The sequence below is a fragment of the Panthera tigris genome, chromosome B2, assembly GCF_018350195.1.
Source record: "Panthera tigris isolate Pti1 chromosome B2, P.tigris_Pti1_mat1.1, whole genome shotgun sequence".
NCBI lineage: Eukaryota > Metazoa > Chordata > Mammalia > Carnivora > Felidae > Panthera > Panthera tigris.
The window spans coordinates 35,166,207-35,190,432 of record NC_056664.1 but is presented as its reverse complement, the minus strand read 5'-3'; the positions used below and the strand labels follow the sequence as shown (position 1 = coordinate 35,190,432).

At 54.7% G+C, this 24,226-nt stretch overlaps 1 protein-coding gene across 3 annotated transcripts in view; it reads left to right on the top strand.

Annotated features, from left to right (window-relative positions):
- The window catches only part of CPNE5 (copine 5), a 93,274-nt gene that overhangs the window by 61,551 nt on the left and 7,497 nt on the right, over window positions 1–24,226 (top strand). For 2 of the 3 annotated variants that reach the window (XM_042986225.1, XM_042986224.1), the window contains 5 exons: window positions 1,722–1,826; window positions 10,001–10,042; window positions 12,144–12,219; window positions 17,823–17,876; window positions 21,076–21,137. In XM_042986225.1, the coding sequence (XP_042842159.1) occupies window positions 1,722–1,826; window positions 10,001–10,042; window positions 12,144–12,219; window positions 17,823–17,876; window positions 21,076–21,137 (339 nt within the window). Of the gene's footprint in view, window positions 1–1,721; window positions 1,827–8,948; window positions 9,112–10,000; window positions 10,043–12,143; window positions 12,220–17,822; window positions 17,877–21,075; window positions 21,138–24,226 lie in introns of those variants that run through there. The other variant, XM_042986226.1, reaches the window with a different exon arrangement.

Below are 24,226 nucleotides of genomic sequence, written 5' to 3'. Positions count from 1 at the left end.
GGGAGGTCTCCCACATGTATCTCTACTCTCCAGTGGGCGGGCGAGAAGGAGCAGAGAAACGCTGAGCCACGGTGACAGGAATGACATTTTGACTTGAAAATTGCCAGAGAAGAAATGGCACAGGCTGTGTGGGCATGGGTGGGGCCCAGGCACTTTCCGGGGTGACCTTTCCAGGCTGGGAGGGGGCTGGAGTGGATGCTGGGAAGTGTCAGGGGGACAGCCTCTGCTCCCAGCTCCACCCTGGCTCCTGGCTGCCCCTCCAGGTGGTGGGGCAGACTTCTGGGATAGGGCCAGCAGGCGTGGCATGGGGAGTGGGCAGGGATGCTGGATTGGAGCCCAGCGGGATAAGCCAATTCAACACTTTTAGTTTGCAAAGCAGGCTCATGGATTCAGACTGGAAGAGCCTAAAGTGTCTTAGAGATTGTCTAAGCCAGGGGCCTTACTTTCACTGCCTTGAATGCCAGTGAAATCTGTGGAAACTCTCCTCTGAGACATACAGATATTCGTTAGTTCGTTCCAAAAAAAATATTTAGTGAACACTTACTAAGTGCCAGGCACTGTTCTGAGCACTGGAGATACACCAGTGATCAAAGAAGACAAAACGCTTGCCTTTACAGGACTTACATTTTAGTGATAGACCGTACAATAAATAAGGAGATACACAGACTATGTCAAATGTCAAACAGTAACAGGTGAAAAAGAAAAAAAAGCATGGAAGGGGTCTAGGGGATGTCGGAGTCAGGGGACCAGGAGCTGTAAATTTGATATATGGTGCTCAGGGCAAGTGCTCATGTCAGAGGGGTGACATTTGAGTAAAGACCTAAAGGAAGTGAGGAGGCAAGCCAAGAACATGGGAGATCTGGGACAGTGTTCCGGGAGGGGGACAGCAAGCAGATGAGAGTCACCCACCCAATATCCCCCAATTCCAGGGGTTCACAAACCCTGAAATCCCGTCCACAGGTCCTTCCATGGGTCTCAGATGAAGAATGGCTGATAGCAGCCAGCTCCCTGAGTTCACAGGGGAGGGTTCTGCTAGCTCAAAGTCACACAGGGTGGGGGGAGGGGGGAGGAAGGGCAGAACCCCTATCTCCTGATGCTGTGCACCTGCTCCCTCAAACATCACCAAGAGGGGCACCTGGGTGGCTCAGTGGGTTAAGCATCTGACTCACGATCTCAGCTCAGGTCTTGATCTCAGGATCGTGAGTTCAAGCCCCACTTTGGGCTCTGTACTGGACATAAAGCCTACCTAAACAACCAAACCAAAAAACATCACCAAGAACTGGCCATCTAGTTGGGGGGCCTGGGGGGCTCAGTTGGTTAAGTGTCAGACTTCGGCTCAGGTCATGGTTTCGCAGTTCATGAGTTCTAGCCCCGCCCCCCCCCCGTCCCCAACCCCCATCGGGCTCTGTGCTGACAGCTCGGAGCCTGGAACCCGCTTCAGAGTCTGTGTCTCCCTTTCTCTCTGCCCCTCCCCAGCCCATGCTCACGCTCTCTCTCTCTCAAAAATAAAATAAACGTTAGAAAGAATAAAATAAAAAAAGAAAGAAGTGGCCATCTAGTTCCTGGCTGGATGCTGCTAGTGACAGGTGGCTCATCACCTCATGCAGCTGTAGTTTCCACCGTCTGGCATCCGCAGAGCCTCTTGGGTTGTGGCCCCTCTGTTCACCTGGATTCTGCCTCCCTCGATTCGGGCCTGACACCTTCCCTCTCTTCTTCACCAGCTTCACCATCTGCCACAAGACCGAGGTCATGAAGAACACCCTAAACCCAGTCTGGCAAACTTTCTCCATTCCTGTGAGAGCACTCTGCAACGGGGACTATGACCGGTGAGATGAGAAAATGTCCCTCCCCAGCGCAGGTGCAGGTGCAGGTGCAGGCTGCCCAGGCAGTATGGGCGGAGCCTCCTGGAGCTGCACTGTCCCTGCCTCTCACCTCCCTGGGCAGTGTCTGCCTTTATCTCCTCCCAGGCCTCCCTCTCCACCCTCCCCCACCGCTGTCTGCCCTCCCCTCCCCCGCATTGGTGAAGACCTCCCCAGGCTGGGGGATTGGGATTCCCCGGGGGAGCCCTTGTGGGTGTTGGGGGTCCTGGCCTGGAGCTCTGCAGCCTGTGTCTCCATGATTTCCAGCGGAAGGGCAAGTGGGAGCAGGTTGGGGCTCTAGATGCAGGCCGAGGTGGCCGGGGCCGCCACCAGCCCCAACTCCTTGCAGATGGAATCTGGGGAATCAGCATCCCAAGATAAATGGGGGGTGGGGGGCTGGGGCGGAGTACAGAGAACTCGTGAAACTTTTTTGATGTGACAGCTTACTCTTATGACATGTCCACTATCGCCATCACCCTTTAGAGTGTAGACTGTTGGGCGCAGGTCCCGGGTACGCGGCTTCTAATCCTGGCTCTGTGACTTAAAAGCCCTGGCACCCTGGGCAAACTTTGACCTGTCTGAGCTTCAGTTTCCTTATCTGTAAAATGGGTTTTAAATGGCTACCTGCCTGCCTTAAAGGGCTGCTCAGAAGCGCCACAAGCAGGCTCTGGTGTGCATAAAATACCAAACCTGGCATTTTGTCCACAAGCGTTTGTAGACTTCCTACCATGCACCAGGCACTGTGCGCTAGATGCTGGGAAATCCGCAGGGAACAAAACGCATAGTCTTCACCCTTTGCCCAACCTTGTGGAGTTTACATTCTCGCGGGGGAGGCAGACATTAATCCAATAATCACACAGAGAAACATGTAATTACAAACTGTGGTAAGTGCCGGGGAGTGGGGTGGGGGTGGGGGTAGAAGCTGGAAGCTGGAAGCTGGTATCGGTCTGTGTTAAGTCATGAGAACCCAGCCTGGTTTCCTGGTGATTGCTGTTGCTGGGGGATGAGCTGGCAGGGGGTTCACAGGCAGGGCTGCCTGGGCAGCCTTGAGGAGGCCGGGCCTCTGCTGGCCACTTCGACAGGAATACTGGGGTGTCAGACACCTTCGGGGCATCCTGGGCGATGGCATTGGCGTGGGCTCCCTGGGACCCTGCTCGCAGTGGCTTCCGACTGGGTAGGTGTGGTGGGATGGAGAGTGAATGACAAGGTGGATGGCCTTCAGACACCCCTGTCTTCCTCCAGGAAGCCCTCAAGATTGCCTTACTAGGTTGCTGATCCAGGAGATGAAGTGGCTCCTTTTCCTGCCTCTTTGTTGGGAACAGAACAGCCACAATCTGCTCCAAAGGCTGTCACTGAGCACCTCCAGAGGCAGTCACAGAGGCTGGCTCCACTACGCCAGCAGCTGTGTGGCACTCAGGGGAATATAAATGTAGCAACGTTTCCATCTTGAGGGAACTTGAAGTCTGACCACAGGGAGTTCAGATGTGTGCACATCTGCATTTTAGATAGCTAAATAATTGTGCAAAATAAGACTGGAGACAAAGATAGGCATTCCAGCCAAATGAACCCCTGGTATGTGTCTGACCAGGTCCTGAGGCTTCTGGGGTGCTGGGGGCTGGGAGGACGGTCTGGTTGGAGCAGCAGGGTGAAAAGGAGGCTTGGGGAAGGCTGGGAGGAGCTGGGGGGTATTGGTTCCTGGAAGAATGGTTGAGATGACAGGAAAAGGGAGGGGAAATTCAAGGCTGAGGGATGGGAGAGCCTGGCAGGTCAAGTTGCACAGGGTGGGAGGAATTGAGATCTCTGGCTCCTCTGCCCAGAGGCTGTTGGGGGTCCAGCTGACCCCCCCACAGCCCTGCACCCTCAGAACCCAACCTCGTCGGGGACAGTGAGGAGGGCAGCCGGGCTCAGAGGCCTGGGGTCACTGTGCAGCCACTGGAGGAGGTGAGGGTGTGGTGGAGGGTGCAGATGGTGGGGAACACCCCCACAGGCCCCCATTTCCCCCTCCCAGGCTGAGCCCCAGACCAGTTTCCTTGCAGAATGGCCAGGCAGCTGGGTCCTTCTCCACAGCCAGGAACAGATTGACCGTGAAGTGAAGTGACTGATGGTAGTGTTAATGGAGGGGCCAGGCATGTCACGCTGGCCTGGAAAACGAGCAGGCCTGTCTGATGCTGTGCTCCAGGGTGACCTATGTACCCAACAGCCACTTGGGAGGTGCAAATGTCCGGGAGGCCCTCTCAGGGGAGGATGGGGAGGGGTTTGTGCAAGAAAACAAAGCCACTTTTCCTCTTCCGTCTGAGGTACCTCTTGAAGCCTCACAAGAACACATTCAGTTTGATCTAACAGCCTTGTTTTCCAAGCCAGCCGGCACCGGGCACCAGGTTGGGTGCCGTGGGCATTCTGAGCGTCAGACCCAAGTCTCGCTGTTAGGTTGCTCCCAGGCCAGAATGGGAGGCAGACAGGTAATAATAATAATAATAATAATAATAATAATAATAATAATAGCAAAGGCTCCTATAGCACCTCCGTGGTAATTTATGTCTATGAACTAATTTAATTCTCCCAACGATTAGTATTTCCCCTGAAAAAGGGGCTAATACTATCCACCTTTTACAGGTAAAGGAACGGAGGCCAGAGAGGTGAAGTAGCTTCCCCGGTGTCTTACTGCCAGTCAGTGGTGGAATTAGGATTTGGAACCAGGCAGGCTGGCTAGAGAATCCGTGTTCTTAACCTTCAATCTGCTGCCAGATGTCTGAGACGAGTGTGAGCGGGGTATGTTTGGAGGAGGGCTCGCCCAGGGACTTGGGGCAGATCTGCTTTGAGCCTGGAGGTGGAAGAAAGACTCAAAAGCCTTGACATCTGCCCAGATCAGGGGGTGAAAGGGAAGTCAAGGTCATTAGTGTTTGGAGCTGGGGTCAAGAGACAGAAATGGAAGTGTGACAGGGAGCCAGGGTGAGGGGCTGTGGGACAGGCACAGCGATGCTCTGTCAAGGGGACAGGGGGGACAGAGAGCTGGCAGAGGTGGGGTGCCCAAGGCCTCCGTACAGGTTGGAAGCAGGAGAAAGAAGTGGAGATGGTCAGAGAGCTAGCAGGGTACGCGGGGAGGGCGGCTGTGAGCAGGGCGCTGAGAGGGGAGAATCCAAACGGGAGTTATCAACTCCTATCATGAAAAAGAGGCCAGGAGGATGAGAACCAGGGATCTGTGAGAAAGGATCGTTTTCCTGCCATGATGGGAGTCGGGGGTGGGGGGTGGAAATGAGTTAAGATTGCTGAGTCTTTCAGACATGGGCCAAATTGTGTCCTAATTGGTTTGAATGCATTCTCTTATTTTGTGCATTTAAATCGCGCTAGTAACCAGAAGTTGGGTACTAGTGACATGCCCATTTCACAGATGGGGAAACAGAGGCCTGGAGCTTCTGTATCTTGCCAAAACAAGGAGAAGGGACATTTCTCTTCTCCAGAAGTCGCCTCTGGCTTGGCCCTCCGGTTTGGGGTCCCCCTGCCTTTGCTGTGTCTCCAGGCCAAACCCACGCGAGCCAGCTGAGCACAGTTGGAATCAGGGGAGCTGGCCTCCAGATCAGAGCAAGTCCAGCCCTCCAGTGGAGTAAAGTGGGTGATGACAAGAAGCACTTCCCTGCCTTTCCTGAAGTCCCCCTACTCTCTCCTTGAACCTTCTGTGATTTGAGGATTTAGTCCCCTTAAGCCAGATTGCCCTGGTTGGGATGCTGTCACTCACTCACTCACATCTTAATGTTGAATGAGTAGATTTTTAAGAGGGTCGGTTGTCCTGGGTCCTCATCTGGGGAGAGGATTCCCCAGAATTGGGGGCTCTCACTTCATAGAAGCTTCATGTGCTTCTGCCAGCCTGCTGGAGAAGGGAAGTGCTTCTCCTCTGAACCCCGCCACATGCCGAGGGACCCAGCCACTACATGTGCCCTGGGTTGGGAGAGTTCTTTCCTCCCCAGCTCGCACGTGCAGAAACTGAACTGCGACAGAAGAGGTTAGGGCCCTGCCGTATGGCTGGGGTTGCATGGAGCGCTGCCATCCGGTCTCGCTGCCTGCTCAGTGAGCCCTGACACCCCCTCTTCTTGGCCTAGAAGCCTCTAGGACTGTTGACTGGGGGGCTGACTCAGTCAGGCGAGGGGACCTGTCAGCCCAGTACCTCTTCCTGCCCCGGGAGACGCTCATTAGGAGGCAGACCTGCACCTCTGCTGGGGCGGGGCAGGGGGGGCAGGCTATGCTGCCCGTGTGCCAGTGGTGTGTCAAGAGGGGGGCCTGCAGCCTTTGCCAGCGTCCCTCATCCCTGCTGCCCTGCTGAGGCTCACACACACCCAGCTCTGCAGAGCCGCCTTGTGACCTGGGGAAAGCCACACACCCTGGGCTTCCCTTTGTGATTTTGTGGAAGGAGGGGATTGTTACTGGGTGGTAACTTCTCGGAGTTGTTAGGTCGTAGTCGGGCAACGGGCATTGAATAATACTTATGTTCCCTACCATATGCTAGGCACTGTTCTAGAAGCTGAAGATACGTCGGTGAACAAAACACACAAAAATCCCTAGTGTCGTGGGGCTGATATTTTCATGGTGAATAGGGGATTGTTTGGGAGACAGGGTCTTGGACAAAAGGCTGGAGTGTTTTAGATGGAACAGAACAACACGTGTCCAGTGCTGGTGTGAATGATGCGGGAATGACATAGTTGACTCCTCACAGCACTCCAAAGTGGGTATGATGATCCCATTTGACAGAGGGGTAAACAGAGTCCCTGAGGGGTAGGCCAGTTGCACAGGGCTACACAGCTGGTACCTGGAGGAACTGGGACTGCCCCAGAGCCTGCAGCCTTCTCTGGCCACCTCACTGCCTCTCAGATTAGGGGCTCCGTGTTCTGAGCCTTAAATGTCAAATAAGACGTTCATTCCGTGGGTAGCAGAGGCCCATTTCACTGTCCTGTACCCAGGAGCCCCTTCTCTATTGTGCGGTCCCCAGAAATCACAGTTGGTCTGATATGAGCCTTTATTAGGCCTGTGCTAAGGAGTTGGAGCCAAGGCCTGCAGCCCACAAGTGGCACACGAGGTGACCCAGGGCAGCCCAGCCAGGGCTGGACAGTGACAGAACTGTCCATAGAGTAGTCAGAGCCGTGTCTGGCTTCTGCCTCTGCCTTCCCCTGTCTTGGGTGCCGTTTCTCTCACCTCCTTCTCCCCCAGCGCTGGAGGCTGCAGTCTCTGAGCTAATCTGACCCCCTAAGCTGCAGCCATCCCTAGAACCCTCAGCTGAGGCCGGGGTGGGTTTACACAGGAATCCACACTCCAAGTGGTCTTTACCTCGGCTGCAGTGTCACATTCCCCAAGGAGCTTTTAACAATCCCCCTGCCCAGGCCGTACCCCAGACCAACTGATTCTGAACCTCTGGGGTGAGGCATTGGCCTCAGGATTGCTAATGCTCGCCAGGGATCCGGTATGCAACCAGGTTGGAAAATCAGTGCTCTCATCTGGAGAAGGTCAGTGGTTCTGGAGCACATTCCAATCAACCAGGGGACTGACCAAAGCTACCTGTGCCCGAGTACTATCCAGACCAATTGAATCAGGCCCTGTGGCCCTGGGAGTTTTAAAGAAAAGCTCCCCAGTGATTTTTTTTTGGGGTATCCAAGGCTGTGGCTGTAACTGAGGTCCTCCTACAGCCTCTGAGCATGTGGCTGTCACTGATTGAGTCGCCTGAGAGGCTGGTGTTGGTGACCAGCACTCCTCCCTGGGGTTCCTGAATGTCCCCTACAGAGCTGCATGGCTCTGGGAAGGACTGGGGGACTTTGGCATTGTGAGGCAGGGTCCTGGCTCTGACCCTCACCCGCTCTGTGACCCTGGGCACATCACTGGGAGCTCTTAGGGCTCAGTTTCCCCATCCGAATATGAGGGGGCTGGAGGTTATCACTCCAGAACATGCACAGCAGAGGCGCTAGGGAAACCTTTAAACTAGATCCCGGGGCACTGCCCAGAGCTGCCAAGAACTGGACCTGGGGCTGTGTGTGTCTGGTGATCTGCCAGGTGGCCTGGCTTGGATGCCACGAAGGTCATGTCCAGCCTTGTCGTTCCAGGAATTAGAAGTGGCAGAGCCCAGGCACCCAGGCATGGGTGTCCCTGATTTAAATAAATTTCATATGAAAAACTATCCAAGGGGCACCTGGGTGGCTCAGTCGGTTAAGCGGCCGACTTCAGCTCAGGTCATGATCTCGAGGTCCGTGAGTTCAAGCCCCGCGTCGGGCTCTGTGCTGACTGCTCAGAGCCTGGAGCCTGTTTCAGATTCTGTGTCTCCCTCTCTCTGACCCTCCCCTGTTCATGCTCTGTCTCTGTCTCAAAAATAAACGTTAAAAAAATTTTTTTTTAAATAAAAAATAAAATAAAGAAAGAAAGAAAGAAAAACTATCCAAGTGTGGCCAAATGCCCAAGTGAGGAGGACGAGGCATTTTTTCCTTTTTTTTTTTTTAATGTTTATTTATCTATTTTTGAGAGAGAGAGAGGGAGAACACACGGGGAGGGCAGAGGCAGGGAGAAAGAATCCCAAGCAGGCTCTGTGCTGTCAGCGCAGAGCCCGATGCCCCAGCTCCGTCTCACAAACCGTGAAATTGTGATGCAAGCCCAAACCAAGAGTCGGGTGCTTAACTGACTGAGCCACCCAGGTGCCCCAGGAAGAGGCATGTTTATAGAGACCCATCTGTGTGCCAGGCGGGGTTTGCTGACTTGCTTTGCAGCTGTTCTGCAAGGCTGCTGTTGTCCCTCCTTGAAGATGATGGTCTGTGGCTCAGAGAGGTTCAGTGACATCCCCAGGTCCCACAGCATCTGAGTCTGCACCCCAGCCTCTTTCCTCTCTTTCCAGCTCATCAGCTACCTTCAGGAGCCTAGATTTTTTTTTTTTTTTTTCTTTCCACACAATTCACCTCGGAGAGACATAGTTTTTTTGTTTTTCACAAGAATTTAGAGGGTTCCTTTAAATGGTGGGCTTCTGTGCCTGCCCCATTTTACATTTTGGTAACAAAAATCCGGTTGGTGCACAACCTACAAGACGTTCCCTCATTGGGAACAGTTATGTGCCCTGTTGCAGGCGGATCGGCACCCCGCCCCGGGGGCCGTGAAGGCGCATCTGAAGGGGGATAGCGCCTCCTGCTGGGCGCTGCGCAGTCCCGAGGCCTACTCCTCGCAGACCCGAGGAGATGGGCTGCGGCCATGGGCGAGATGATGAGATGTTAATAGAAGACGGGCCCAGGCACGGGTCTGTGCGAGCCCCACTTAGGACTGAAGGCTGGAGACCCCGGCTCCCCACGCCTCTCCCGCCTCCCCGGACCCTGACCCTGCAGTGGGACCCTGGCAGCTCCCCCCCCCCTCGTCCCTGCCTGGGCGTCCCTGGAGGACCACTGGCACCAAGGGTTAACCCGCAGCCCTCCACCTCCCTCCTCCCACCTCTGGTCTGCTAGCCTGTTGCCATGGAAACGAGCTAAAAATAAAATGGGCTCCCAAAGCCCAGCCCCATGCACAGGAGTCAAAACAAACTAATTAAAGCAGCCAGGCTAAAATGTGAAGATAATTACACCCTCACTCAGGAGCCAGTCGTCGCAATGGAAAAGCTCAGCAGGCCATCCCCCAGTCAGGGGCTCTGGGTCCTTCCCTGCTGGGCTGGCTCCCCACCACTCAGACTCCTCAGACCCGGGGGTCCCACCACACACACCTGCAGTCTTGTCGCCCCCTCCCCAGGAGAGCCCAGACTGGTTAGGCCTGAGATCTGGGGAGCGCCTCGCTCCCGCCACAACAGCCCCGCCCCTGATAAATTCACAATATGGCTTCATCCTGGGACCTGTGTCCCTTCTGGGGTGGCCAAGGAGAAGGTGGGGTGAACTGAAGTCTGCAGCTGTTTTTCCACATTCTCCCTGAAACTTGGGGGAGTCCCTACACAGCTTTCGGGCTGCCACTGTCCCTAAGACCTTAGCCAAAAGGCCTCAAGATAGTTCCTTTGTCTCTTGGGCTGCTGCGTCTCCAGTGAGGGCAGCTGGAGCCTAGTGGGGGGCCCTGTATCCCCTTCTGGCCCAGGAGCAGGGGAAGGGCCCCGTTCAGGCCCCACAGGTGCTGGGTCAAGTTCATCCCACCACGGGCCCTTTGCCTTGCAGGACCATCAAGGTGGAGGTGTACGACTGGGATCGCGATGGCAGGTAAGCAGGCAGAAGGACAAAAGGTGAGCAGGGATGGGGACAGCTCTGGGGGCGAGAGGGTCTTCCCGTGGGAGGTCCCCCAGCTCCAGTGGCTTGTCCCTGCCCAGCTCCACTGAAGCACCGGAGGCTCTGTGACCTGCATGACAGGTTCCAGGGGCATAAGAGGCCTCTTTTCCCAAAATAGCTGCCTAGCGGCTGGCCAGTGACTAAAATCTCCTTACATTTGGGAGAATTAGGATTTTCTGAAATGTGCATATCCTAATGTACAGAAACTAGCAACCCCCGAGCGACCCCCGAGCATTCATGGATGTGTTCTCTGTGTGAGGCTAAGCACACAGAGGCCCGGGTGACCGGGCACAGAAGACAAGCTCAGCCCTCAGAGACTCCCCCGAATCTAGTGGGGAGGCCCTTGGTGCATCAGAGGATCTGTTTGCAGGGAGCAGGCCCTGAGGGAGTCGGCTTTGGGAAGTGTAAGCTTTTTATTTTTTTTAAGTTTATTTATTTTGAGACACAGAGCAGGGGAGGGGCAGAGAGAGCAGGAGAGAGAGAATCCCAAGCAGGCTCCGCATTGTCAGCAGACAGCCCGACTCATGAACCGTGAGATCATGACCTGAGCTGAAACCAAGAAGTATGCTTACTGACTGAACCACCCGGGCGCCCCGGGAAATGCAAGCTTTGACACACTTGAATGGTCTCCAGAGCCACGAAGCAGTACCTGAGTAGGGCCAAGCCTGGCCAGTAGGGTGGCACTTTCTAGTCGGGTTTGGGGAGGTCAGTGCCCTCCCTGTCTGTGAATGTGCTCCCAGGGAGCAGCCTCACTGGGAATTCACAGATGAGGACCAGAAGGGGCCTCCTGTGGCTGTAGTCCAGAAACCTCACTGGCTCCTACTTGTCTGTTGGACCAAAGCCAAATACGCCCTGACGTTTGTGACTCCTCCATTCTGTGGGACTGCCAGGGGCGTTGCAGAGGCCCGTACTCCTTATCGATGCCTGTCAAGTCTGCGACGTGGATAGGAGGTACTGTAAAGGGCTGTGCAGACAGCTCTAAGTTAGGCCCTGGCCGGGCCAAGTAGCTCACCTTTCCCCAAGGCCTTCCAAGAGAGGACACCAGTGCCCCAGCACCTGTAAACTCACTCTGTCCCCCTGTCCTCCCCTCTTCAACCACATCACAGGCACATCAGCTCCATGTCTCCACCCATGATTTACTTCATCTTACCCGGGAGCTCCCCATATTTCTCCTTCACTGGGGAAAACTGGGGACAGCCACCAGATGCCGTAGAGGCCTGCCATCGAGGAGCTCATGGTCTGAATGCAGAGAGCTATAAATACGTAGTCAAAACACAGTGTGGACTCAAGGCAGAGCCAGGCCCCGGGGACACGCCTTGGGCCTCACTCCCCGGAAGGCACTCCAGGTTCCCTCTACCAGGGACAGTGACAGTGGGGGCAGTCCCAGGAGGTGTGGCCGCCGCAGAAAACACCTCCAGCTGCCTGGGTGGACGTAGCGTAAATGGCCTTTTCAAAAAGTGTTATTGGGAAAGTGTCCAAATACGCAGAAAGACAGGCGAGTTTAATGAATGCTTTTAAGCCTATCATCTGAATTTTACAAGTGTTACATGTTGCCACATTTGCTTTATCTGTGTTTTGCTGATGTAGTTTAAATTACAGACATCAAGGCGTTTTTACCCCTAAATATCTCATTGAGAACGTCTAAAAAATAAGGACCTTTTTCTACATAACTGCGAATGCCATTATCACACCTGACGCATGGAACAGTCATTCTTGAATACCATCGAATATTCGTTTCATATTTAAATTTCTCCAGTTGTCCTCAAAATCCCTTGCACGGCTGTCTTGTTCCGACAAGAACCCGAGTCCCGTCGTCCGGGGCCCCGCACTTTGCTAGGTGACCACTGGGTTTCCCGCCCCATGGGTGACCCTGGACACTTCCCCAGGGACCCAGCTTCTCTGCTGGCATGCGCCCCTGCAGAAGGGCCCCAAGCAGAATGGGGAGCCAGGGGAAGGGATGTGGGAGGCGGGGAGGTGGGCAGAGGCAAGGCGTGGCCTGGGCCGCTTGGTCTCAGCGGCAGCCCTTCCCTTGCAGCCACGACTTCATCGGGGAGTTCACTACCAGCTACCGGGAGCTAGCCCGTGGGCAGAGCCAGTTCAACATCTACGAGGTGAGGTGGGCGCCCTGGGGGCTGGGGTCTGCTCTGATAATACATGACTCCCAGACATTGAGGACTCCAGGGGGCCATGTGTGGGGCTGGGGTATTTGCACGCTCTCCCGGGAGGTGGGTGTTATTGTCCCATTTTATAGTTAAGGAGCCTAAGTCTCGGAGAAGTTGGGGAATTTGCCCAAAGACATGCGGTTCAGTAAGTGGAAAATCAAAAGGCAAACAGTGTTGACGTGTCTGGCTCCAAATCACTGAGTAGCAGTTGGAGCCTGCTGGCCAGGGAGAGGGGACAGCTGTGGAGAGGCCTCCACAGAGTACTTCCAACAAGGTGGGAGGTAGGGGTGCGGGTGGGGCGGTGGGGGGGGACATTACCAGAAGTCTCTGAGGCCTGAGACCCAAGGTCCTGAGTTCAAGGTGGCCCTCTGCCTTCAAACAGACCAGTCTCAGGGCCTGCTGAATATCTTACCTTTTCTGGAAGGAAAGAGTCAGAGGAATGGGAGTCAGGATCCCTCCACCGGGACCTGGAGAACCTGGGACAAGGCCCCCAGTCTTTCGGGAGATGATAGTGTTTGCCCTTAAAGGACACTTTCCGCTGCTGAGCCTTTGTGTGTGGGTGTGCTCGCCCTCCCGGGATGCTCTCCCACCTTCCAAATCTGGCCGAGTTCCACCTCCTCTGGTGGCCTTCCCAGCCACTCCGGCCTCATGCTTCCTCCCTGGGAACTTCATGCTTCCTCCCTGGGAACTTCATGCACGGTTCATGCTAGACCAGCTTAACTGCAGATACTTATAACCCTAATAACCACTTGGGTCCCTACCCTGACGCTACCACGTCCTAGCTATGTGACCTGGGCTAAGTTCCTGAACCACTCTGCGCCATGCATACTGAGAATTAAATAAGTCACTAGACCAGTGCCTGGCCCCTAGTGAGCGTTGTTATTATTACATCACTGCTGTCTTCCAGCATCATCTGTTGAGCGTCTGTGTGCCAAGAGATTTACATTTCACCACGGCCCTACAGTTGGGCTCTCTCCTCACATTAGCAGCCACTCAGCTAGCGAAGTTGAAGAACAGGCCTTGACTTCCGTCGCTGAGTCTGAATCGCTCCACACTTTCTTCACTCCCTCCCCCTGTGTCTGGGTTCTGAGTGGGCAGGTCTCGTGTTCCAGTTAGACAGAAGCTCCCTAAGGGCAGGCCAGGTGACAGCCCTTTCTGTGGCCTCCTGTCGTGTTGGCCCTGGGCAGCGCTGGGCACCCAGCAGGTGCTGATGATCCGTGCACACACTGAACTCCCTTGAACGAGGCCATTGTGAAGATAGAGCGTGGGTGAAATTCTTTGAAAGGGCTCTGATCCTCACAGTTAATTGCTTTGTTTTCCGCATCAGCCAAGGGAAGGGCTGTCTTTGTTCCCCCACCAGGCAGAGAGAAGCAGGCCCCATCCTTTCCTTCTCTGGCTTCCTTTAAGGAGATTTTTTAGGGAAGTGAAGTGAAGGGATTACATCTTTGGGAGTTTGGCTTTTAAGGGTGCTTGACAGGCTCTGAAGAGGCCATGATCTCTCAAGCTCAAAGCAGACAAGGTTGGGTTGACTTGTTTTCCCCATCAGAAACACCATCAGGTAGAAAAGGAATTCAACTCTGGCAGGGCTTGCAGTATGGGGCGGGGGTCACTGAAAGGCCTTTCTAGAGTCCAAATTGTCTGAAGGGAAAACAGGCTTCTGTCAGGAAAGACCCTTCTCCTGGGCCCCGGCATCACCCTGGGTGTCTGACTCCTATGTCCAGCTGTCTGCTGGCCACTCCTCAGACTCAGCCTTCCCAAACTGAAGGCCTCTCCACAGCTGTCCCCTCTCCCTGGCCAGCAGGCTCCAACTCCTGGGAGGTCGTCATGGGGGGCACCTCGGGAGTCACCCTTGACACCTCTTGCCCCTCACCCCACATGCAGTCCACAACTGAATCCTACCACATACATTCTGACATTTGTTCCCTCCATTCCCATTCACCTCCACCGCCATGATCTCCCCCGCGTGGGGGGCTTTGCAACGGCCCCCTAACGGCCTTCCCACCTCCTACCGTCCTCCACTCAGTAATCCAAGGGCTCCTCCAAAATGGCAGTCTGACCACCTCGCTGCCCTCCTTAACCCTTGGCTGTGCATCCCCCCTACTGCGTCAGCCCGGTTCATGCAGAGGAGTGGGGAGGAGGTTCCAAAAGACACCCTCACCCCAGCTGAGAGTCTGCAGGGCCCTTGACCCACAGGGTAGAGTCCAAGCTCCTCCACACCCCAGCAGCCTGCAATCCGCAACCAGTGGGCGTGCGTAAGTAAACTCACATATCCCACCCCTAGGAGGCCCTGGGGTCTTGCTCCTTCCCTCCCTGCCTTCCGCCACTGTCAGCCCCATTATGCTGTCCAAGGCTCTCTGAACCGCCCTGCTGGCTCAGCCTCTGTGCTTCACTCCATGGTGCCTCCCCTGGGGCTCCCTTAGCTTTTCTTCACTTGGTTGGGTCTGTGGATCTTTGGAGACTCCCTTTGGGTATTATTCCTCCTCCAGGAAGCCTTCTCTGCCTGCACACGCACTCCACCCCCAAAGTCTGAAGTAAATACCTCTCCTCGGTGCTCCTATGCACCCCCCCACCCCCTGGCTATTACCTGTTTGTCAAGCTTCCTGTCCCCTCAAGGACCATGACGTCCTCAAGGGTGGGGGCAGTGTCTCACTCCCTATTCCCAAAGCTGGCACAGCTCCTGGCCCCTGAGAGCCATTCAGGGACTTGCCTGCACAGGAGGGCCCACCCCAGACTTGCCCTGGGGGGCCGTCGGGACCCTGGGGGTGTGAAGAGAGGGAGAGGAGAAGGCGGAGAATTCCAGCCTGGGAGTTGGGAGATTCCCTGGCTGGCCCCCAGGGGGCGATGGTCCCCCACGTGGAACTTCAGGGTGCAGCCATTTAGGGCCGGAGAGGTTGGTACCGTGGGGTGAGGGTGGGGTGCTGGGAGGGCACGAAACCTCAGAATAAACAGGGCGTTTCTTCAGTGCCCACTTCACATGAGGATCTGAGAACAAAACATTGCTTTAATATTAAAACAGTTATAATTAGAGAGTGGAAATGTGGAATACAGGCTAATTTAAAGGTAACCCAGAAGACTTCAAAGAAATGTGCTTGTGGCCAGGTCCTTGGGCGACACCCAGCCCCCCAGGAGTCCATGTTTATTCTCCTCAGCTGGGAGGAGACTTTGGAATAAAAGTTTGAGGTGTATTCAGTTCTAAAAGTTCCACACCCTTATGGGACAGATTGAGAAACTGAGGCACAGTGCAGGGTTGGAGCTGGCCTACTACATGGTTTTCCCGTGAATGTGTCTGTGACCAACACATCATCCGAGTGGCCTTCGTACCTGTGGAGGCTCTGAGGTTGTCATGGGCTCTCTCCCCAGGCTCACAAATTTCCACCTGCAGAGCTGTGGCCAGCCTTCCCACCTGAACTTCCCACCTGGGACCAGCTCTTCCTTCCTCCTGTGTCTACCTGGTCAACCCTGACCCCTTTCCTGCTCCCGCAGCCATGCCCCGGGCCCAAGACCTGTGTTGACTTCTTGACAATGCTGTTTTGCCATAGCTCTCTACCTGTTCCAGCAACCCGCTCATGACCTCTCACCTGGACTAGTGGGGGCGGTAGTGGTCATAGTAATAAAAATTAATAGCAGCTAACACTTATATAGTATTTACTACATTGTGGACCATGTCCTACACACTTTGCTTGTATTGACCTATTTAATCGTCATACCTTTCTATAAGGTAGGTACTTTTCATTCCCATTTTATAGATGAGGAAACTGAAACCCAGGGACGTTAAGTAACTTGCCTACGGTCACACAGCCAGTAGGTGGCAGAACCAAGAGGGTAAACGTACCCCTGATGTCTCTCCTTCTCCCCTCCCCTTCCAGCATCCTAGAACCTGTGATCTTGCCCCTGCTAGTTTAGAAGTCATCAGACATTTAGCTTGGCCCCTCTAGGCTCTCTGCCAGCCAGCCCAGTTTACTCTTCCACTCTGTGGCCCTGTAGTCAAACTGGACCCCAGTTCTGTGCCCGCCCCCTGCCTCCCCCCACCCCCTTCAACTATCTCCTCTGACTGGAATGCCCTCCCTCCGTCTCCCCGTGCCCCAAACCCTTCCTGTCCTCAGCACCTGCCTTCAACACCACCTGTCCCGGGGAGCCTTACTGATGCTGGACCTAGAACAGTCCTTCTTTCCTCCAACTCCCTTCACATTTCTGGCTCCCCTTTTTGGTATCTCTTGTCCTGTATCTCCCTAGGACGTATCTTTCTCCAATTGGAGTGAAGGTTCTAGAAGAGAAACTGGTATCCCCCACTCCCTCCCCCCCAGAAGTATTTGTGAAGGAATGTGTTTGTATTTGTTATCAAGGTGGCACCCAGGTAGGCAGGAAGGCGGGCTGAGGGCTGGAACCTAGTTTCCAGTTTGATCACTACCCAGAGCAGCTGTGTGACCTTAGGCAAGTCACTGTCCCTGTACCTTCATTTCCTTATCTCCAGAAATGGATGGCAACTCTCATTCCGACAGAAGAGGTCTCTGCTAAAGACAGAGCTGGCCATCCCTGGGGAGATGGGGTGGGGGGGATGAATTCACCAAGAACCTGTGGAGGACCTAGGGTGTGAAAATCAAACCACCTTGCTTCCTTTGATGGGAGATTAGGGAAAGGCGGGGCCTGAGCTTCCCAGGTGAAAACAAAAGAGCTGGTGAGGCTCAAGCCCAGTACGGATGTGGCAGGTGTGAAATCCCCCTGGAGGGTTCTGGTCCTCCTCATTCATCCAGAGCTTCTCAGCCGTGGTTCTGCATCTTGGACTTGATGATTTCCTGTGTTGGGGGCTGTCCTGTGCACTCCAAGATGTTTCACAGCATCCCTTGCCTCTACCTTCTCCCCCAGTGTGGCAACCAAAATATCTCCAAACATTGCCAAATGCCTGGGAGGGGGGAGGTGGCAGGCAGTTGAGACCACTGAGTTAAGCCCAGCAACAAGTGATTTTTTTTTTTTTTTTTTTTTTTTTAGCATCTACTAAATATGCCCCTAGGTCTGTGATATATTCTCTGATGACAGGTCTGGTTTGGAATGAGAGCTTTCACATGAAGAACAGTTAAGGAAATTCTAACTGCAGTGTTGGGGGCAGGGGGGAGCCTCAAAGGCCTCTGGGCAGCAGTAGGGCTGGATCTCAGGGAGGGGGAATTGGTGGAGGAAGGAGGGGAAGGCATTTGGGGTGAGGGGAGCAGCCTGAGCCAACACACAAGGGCAGGCACAGACAGGGCCCCTTTGCAACATCGAACCTCCTTTGGCTGCTTTGGGTGGAGGGCGTGTTTGGGGGAGCAGTGGGGAAGAAGGTGAAATAAATATTATTCCTGTTGTGTTTGGTCGTGGAACACTGGGTCTAATCAGGAAGCCCGCGCGTATAAATCTAAATGCCAATCTCTCATAAAACCTCCCGGGACCCTCCCCTCCCCTGGACCCCACATTCTGCTGGCTGGGGCTGGGGCCACACTCGGGTCGTTAGAAGCTCTGGGGGCCCAGCCCTGACTGCTTGGAAACACTCCTTCTTATCCTGTGACTGTTTTCTCTTGCAGGTGGTAAACCCCAAAAAGAAAATGAAGAAAAAGAAATACGTGAATTCTGGCACAGTGAGTGGCACCCGCCGCCCCCCCCCCCCGCTCCCCCCCACCCCCCGCCCCCCGCCATCCCCTGCAGCCAGGCATAGACATCCTGAGGTCCAAGCTAGGTCTGGTGTCAGGAGGTGCGCATGTCTGCGGGGTGGGCTTGTGCAGAGTGTGGGAACCAGACGTGGGGCGTTGCGGGTGGGGAGGGATGGGGCCGATGGAGCCTCCCCCTGCGGGGAGATAGGAGATGTAGATGTAGATGGTGTAGGCCATACCTGTGACACAGAATGAGAAATTCCCATGGGGACTTCCTGTAGAAAGGAAGCAGAAAAGGAGTAGAGGCCCTTGCTGTGGGAAATTCCCCACCCCGGTGCTTTTTCATAGGTTGTTTCCTTGAGAGGCAGACATTACCATCCCTTTGTCATAAAAGAGGAAACCAAGGCTGCAGGCAGGGAAGTGACTCGCCCAAGGTCACAGAGGCAGAAAGTCACAACCAAGGTCGTAGCTAGAGATGGCAATGAGCCCAGTAGTTAAACTGAGCGCTGGCAGCCGGCACTGCCCCTGTTTACCACGACTATCCTAGGATCACACTAGCCCCGTGGCTTCCGGGGGCTGATCTTCAGGACATTCATGCATTTATCCAACAAATGTTTACTGAGCACTGTCATGTTCTAGGCGTGAGGGATACAGCTGGGAACAAGACAGACTCAAATCTTTGCCCTTCTGTTACTTATATTTTAGTGGGGGAGACAGAAAACAAATTATATATATACACACATACATGTATCTGTATTTGTCCTGTGGTTTTGAGTGCTGTAGAAAAAAGTATACAAAAGGTAAAGTGTTGGGGAATGCCAGAGACACGATAACTATTTGATGTCAAGTAATTAAAGAAAGCTTTTCTCTGAGGAGGTGATATTAGAGCAGAGATTCAAAGAAGGGGAGGGAGCAAGTATTGAGGATATTGGGGAAAGAGAATTCTAGCTGTAGGGATCAGCATGTACAAAGGCCCTGAGGCAGAGCCCACAGTGCACTTCTAGAACAAGCCAGCATCTTTGCCCTGCAGATACATTCAAGATTTGTACCCTTCGTGTCCCTCTGTGCTGTAGATGTCCACAGCCCCATCTGCAAATGCAGCCACACTTAGTCATTAGAGTTAAGCAAACTGCACCTCCAGACCCAGAAGAGGTCCTAGTCAGGGAGCTCCGGGGTTCCTCTGAGGAACCTTATTTTCTCCATCTGTAAAATGGGGCGAATAAATCATCCCTGCCCGGCTTACTGCGCTGGGTGGCTGTGACAGACAGATGGAGACGCAGGCCTGCAAACTGCAAATTACTCTGCTCATTCAAAGGGGACTGATTGTAACTGTTTCTCAGTCAGGAGAATGTTGGAGTAATATTTCCTTTGTCCAAAGCTGCAGTGTGTCTGCTGCAGGCTGTCAGCATTGGGGGCAGGATCATTCTTCCTGTCCCAGGACCTCCCTGTGCGTCGTGGGGCGCTTAGCACCCCTGGTCTCGGCCATGGCTACCAGTAGAGCCCCAGGCATCGGCAGAGCCCCAGAACTTTCCTACACATTCCCATGCCCCTAGGGGAGGCAGCACCTTCCCCAGCTGAGAAATCTCAGAGGTACTGCTAAAAAAAAAAAAAGTTTGAAAACCATCGATCTCGTTCCGTTTTCTCAGACATAAGGAAACTGAGGCCCAGAGAGGGGACATGATTTGTTTCAGGTCAGTCTTCACCGTAACAAATCAGTCAGGGTCCAGGATGCTTATTAAAATGCCCGTGCCCTGTCCAGTTCTCTGGGGTTCCATTTCAGGAGGCCCGGGAACCCGTGTACAGGGCTTCTCATACTTAATTTCCTGTGTGCAGAATCTTCGGGGAATCTTGTTAATGTGCCACGAATCTGCATGTCTGCATTCTAAGCAGCATCAAGGTGCTACTGCTGCTGCTTCTGGTCCAGGGACCACACTCTGAGCAACAAAGTCCCTGGGTGAATCCGTATGGTCAGGCAGGTTAGGGAGCTGCCTCAGCCCAGAGCCTTGTGGGGGGCAGTGGGGTTCAACCCCGGCTGTCGGTTAGACTCATGTGAGGAGCTACAGAAAGATCCAGGGCAAGAGCCCTACCCCCAAAACGGATGTAATTGGTTTGGGGGTCCCCACCCAGGCTGCAAGATGATCATTGGTCATCTGGTGACCGCTGGCCAGGGTAGAGGCCACTGCCATGGTCCACTGCTAGTGAAAGGAGGCTTCGTCCGTCCGGGTACCTGACACCATAACCACAGCAGGTAGGGGTCTCCGAGGCCCGGCTCAGCACCCACAGACCTTCCCATTATTTGGGCTGATGTCAAGCAGAGGCCCTCCCTGGCCTACCCAGAGAGTTGGTCACGATAGCAGAATCTGCACCAGTAGGGGCTTCCCCAAATTCTAGGGTAGAGTTCTCTGGCACAGGTGATAGGTCCCCTGCCCCAGTCTTGCCTCATTTAATTGGTTTTGGCAGCCAGGCTTTCACTTGTCTCCATGATCCTAAATCATTATTGTAGCGAGGTGCCAGGGAGCTGCCTGTCTTGGCCGAGCTGATGCCAAAGCCGCCAGGAGGCATAGGTCGAAAGGCATCTGCTCTGAAGGGGGGCCCCCCCGTCAGGTACCTCCAGGGAAAGAACAGGCTGCTTATGAGGGTCTCAGGGCTGAGAAGGCAGGGATCACGAGACACCAGAGGGATGAGTCGGGACAAGTAAGGTTTAAGATAAGCGCAGACCAAAGAGGGGTGCTTTAGGTCGACAGTTAGCAGGACGTGGAAGGGTGGAGCTAGTCGGCTTTGGCAGGTTTTCGGGCCTGTGTCAGGAAGACCCCCTTGCCCTCCACACTCCACATCGGTGTCCACTTGGGGGAAACTCGTGCTCTTGGCTTGACCCCTGTGCCCCAGTGACAGAGGCAGGGCCCTCCTAGGATGCAGTTTGGCATCAAGGTCAAGAGTGCAGGCTCTGGAGTCAGACCGACCTGGGTTCCAGTCTCACTCAGCCGTGTCCTGGGCAGATGGCATGACCTCTTTGAAGCCAGTTTCCTTGGCTATAAAATGGGACCACAGCTGCACTTCGAGGGTCGTTGTGGGTACTGTATGCAGTGGGGTCCGCAGAAGTGGCCTGCTATGTGCCCCCTGACTCTCAGCGAACCGTCTCCCCCCAACCCTGGGCTCCCCGCTGACCAAGCTGCCTTTTGTTTTCAAGGTCACGCTGCTTTCCTTTGCGGTGGAGTCCGAGTGCACGTTTCTTGACTACATCAAAGGAGGGTGAGAAGAGATCCAGCCCGGTTTCTTTGGCTTCAGGGAGAGGAAGGGGGCCCCACCCATCGACATGAGCAGCTCTAGCCCCACGCTGGCCTCTTTGAGGCCCCAGACGTAGCCTGTGAGCCCTGAGCAAACGCCCATTTCTGGCCTCAGACAACTCGCCCGGAGCCGTGCATGTCCCTGGATCCTGAGTGGCCGGAGAGGAGGCTCCTGAGCTGTGGAGGCTCCAGCCTGGGTCACATCAGGTTCCCTTGCAGGGATGGGATCCGGAGGTGGTAGGGACTCCGTGGCAAAGAGAACTAAGGGCTTAGGGAGGCGGTGGAAAGAGCCCTGGACTAGGAGTTAGGAGGCCCAGGCTCTCGGCCCTTCTTAGCCACTTGCTAATTTAGCCCCATTACTTTGGGCAGGTCGCTTTCCCTCCCTTCATATCAGTTTCCTCCTTTACACACACAGAAGTTGGAGTCAAGTGAATTCTAATGGTCCTTCCTTCTCTGAGCTGCTGATCCCTGGTCTTTCGGGGAGGCTGGGGGCGGGGAGGGGGGGGGCAAAGATTAACCTGCCCAGTGTCATCAAGGACATACAAGGGACAGGAGGCATTGGGGGCTGAGCCATCAGATGGTCCCAGGTGGTCAGACACGAGTGTAAGAAGCAGAAAGAGCCAGAGGGGTTGGCATCCAGGCCGAGGCAGGCAGGGAAGCCTGGAGGCTCCAGCCAACAGCTTGCGGAAAGAGAGTCTGACTCCAAGGTGAGGTTAGTGTGCTCCCTGCCAGAACAGGTGCCAGGTCAGGGTGTGGGAAGCCGAGAGCCCACAGGTGCTGGCAGGTGAGTGACTACACCTGTCTGGAAAGAAGACAGGGCAGGTGCCAAAGGCTCATCCCAGCCAAGTGGGCACTTGGCTGCCGGGCTCTCCAGGGCAGAGGGAAAAGTCAGGCCCTGGGAAGCCACACTTACTCTCCCATGACACCACTCCCTGTCGCCTTGAAACTGCTTTCAAGGTTGCGAGCTCTCCTACCCACTGAGCACACACCTGCCTGCGGTCACCCAGAGGGCCCCCCCACCGCTGCCCCCCGCCCCCGCCTCTCCTCTGAACCTACTCCAGACCCTGCCCTTGCTCCCATCCCCCATCAAAACTGCCCTGTTCTCTATCCCATCAAGCATTCCATGGCACCTGCTAATTCTCAAGCAGTCCACATCCTGTTTCTCCTCATTTGCATAGTGCCCCCAATTTACAGAGCACAGTGGGCAGGGTGAGGATGATTATCTCCCATTTTACATAACTTGCCCGTGGCCACACGCCCAGCCAGCAGCAGGGTTCCTCTGTCGCCACATGCTGCATTTCTTCCACAGTAATGAATAATCGTGGCCCTGCCTGCCTCACAGCTACCAGGTGGGGTGTGATGCAGGCGGAGACAGTGGAGTTAAAGGGTTGGGTGCCGCGATGTCTCATGGAGGAGCCCTCAGAGGCTGCTGGCGCCTCCCTGGCCCTCCCCCACACCTCTCTCCGCCCTCCCCAGAGACTTGAGCCAGAGAGCTGGCTCCAGGGAGCGAGAGCTCCAGGTACGTGTCCAGGCAGGCAGCCGATGGATGCTCTTGTCCCGGGATCCTCTCTGGACCTGGAGAGAGGGATTGGCCACCTCCGCCCGGTGTCAGAGGGAGCTGCTTGCTCAGCAGCCTGCCTTCTGCCCTGCTCTGCCCTTAGGCTGGAGAGGCGAGCCTGCAGGGAGCAGCTGTCCCCTAAATGTACCTGCTTTCCAGCCCCTTCCTTCCCTGAGTCTTTCAGAACCCAGAGCAGGGGAAGACCAGTTAAGGAATGAGGCTTGCCTCTCCCCTCATCCTTATTTGGAAGAGCCGGGCCGGTGGGTGTCCCTCAGCTGTGGTCCCATAGACCGGAACTACCCTCCCAATAGTGGCCCTGGGAGCAGAGCTCTTACCCTCCAAGTGTCTCTCTTCCTCTAACAAAGACACGATCTGTCTATTCCCCAGTGAGACATGACCACAAAGAGATGAATAGGGTAGGTCAACTGCTATAACAGATAATCCTGTGACCTCAAGGCTTAATACAAACAACGGTTTATTTTTCATTCATGGGATGGCAGGGATGGGTGAGACGCTCTACAGTCAGTGAGGGACCCAGGCTCTTGCCTCCTGGTGGCTGCATCTCTCGCAGATGTTGGAGTCCACTGGATGCTGTGCCTCCAGGCACCAGACGAGGGGAAAGAGCGTGGGCTGGACCGTCTCTGGCCAGCAGACCCTGGCTTGGGTCTCCTGCTAACCGTGTCCTTCATCCTTCCTAGGGGACGATGGTCCCGTGAGCAGCAGCTCATCTGTGGTCAGGTGGGGAGAGGGCTTTGGCTTCTGAGAGGTGCCGTCTGCTAAATGCAGATGAAGTGAGCCCTGCCCCATCTTACATCACCCCAACTGGGACCCACCAGAAGGGTGTCCCCAGGTGTGATCCCAGAACCCTGTCTTCAGAATCCATCCCTGGATGAGGGCAGGGAATGTCTGTTGAAGAAGCAGATTCTGGGGCCCCATCTCAGACCCAAATGAACTGGTATCCTTTGGAGTGGGGCCCTGGGACCTTCTTCTTAAACAAATTCCCCTGGTGACTCTGTGGTCACTAGAACCATGAGACTAGATGTTATCAGGGGTTCACATCGTGTCGGCTTTGTTCTTTAATTTTTTTTTTTAACGTTTATTTATTATTGAGAGGCAGACACAGAGTGTGAGCAGGGGAGGGGCAGAGAGAGAGGGAGACACAGAATCTGAAACAGGCTCCAGGCTCCGAGCTGTCAGCACAGAGCCTGATGCGGGGCTCGAACTCAAAAACTGTGAGATTGTGACCTGAGCTGAAGCCGGACGCTTACCCGACTGAGCCACCCAGATGCCCCTTGTCGGCTTTGTTCTGTCAGCATCTAGCACAGAACCTAGAACAGCCAAACCCTCAGAAAGCTTCCCCCTGAATCTGAAGCCTCAAAACCAAACCTTTTATTACAGAAAAATTCCAAATACATGCAAAAGTAGAGAGAAGGCGTAATGAAACCCCAAGTACCCTTCACCCAGATTCAGCAGTTACCAACTGCTGGCCAGCCTTG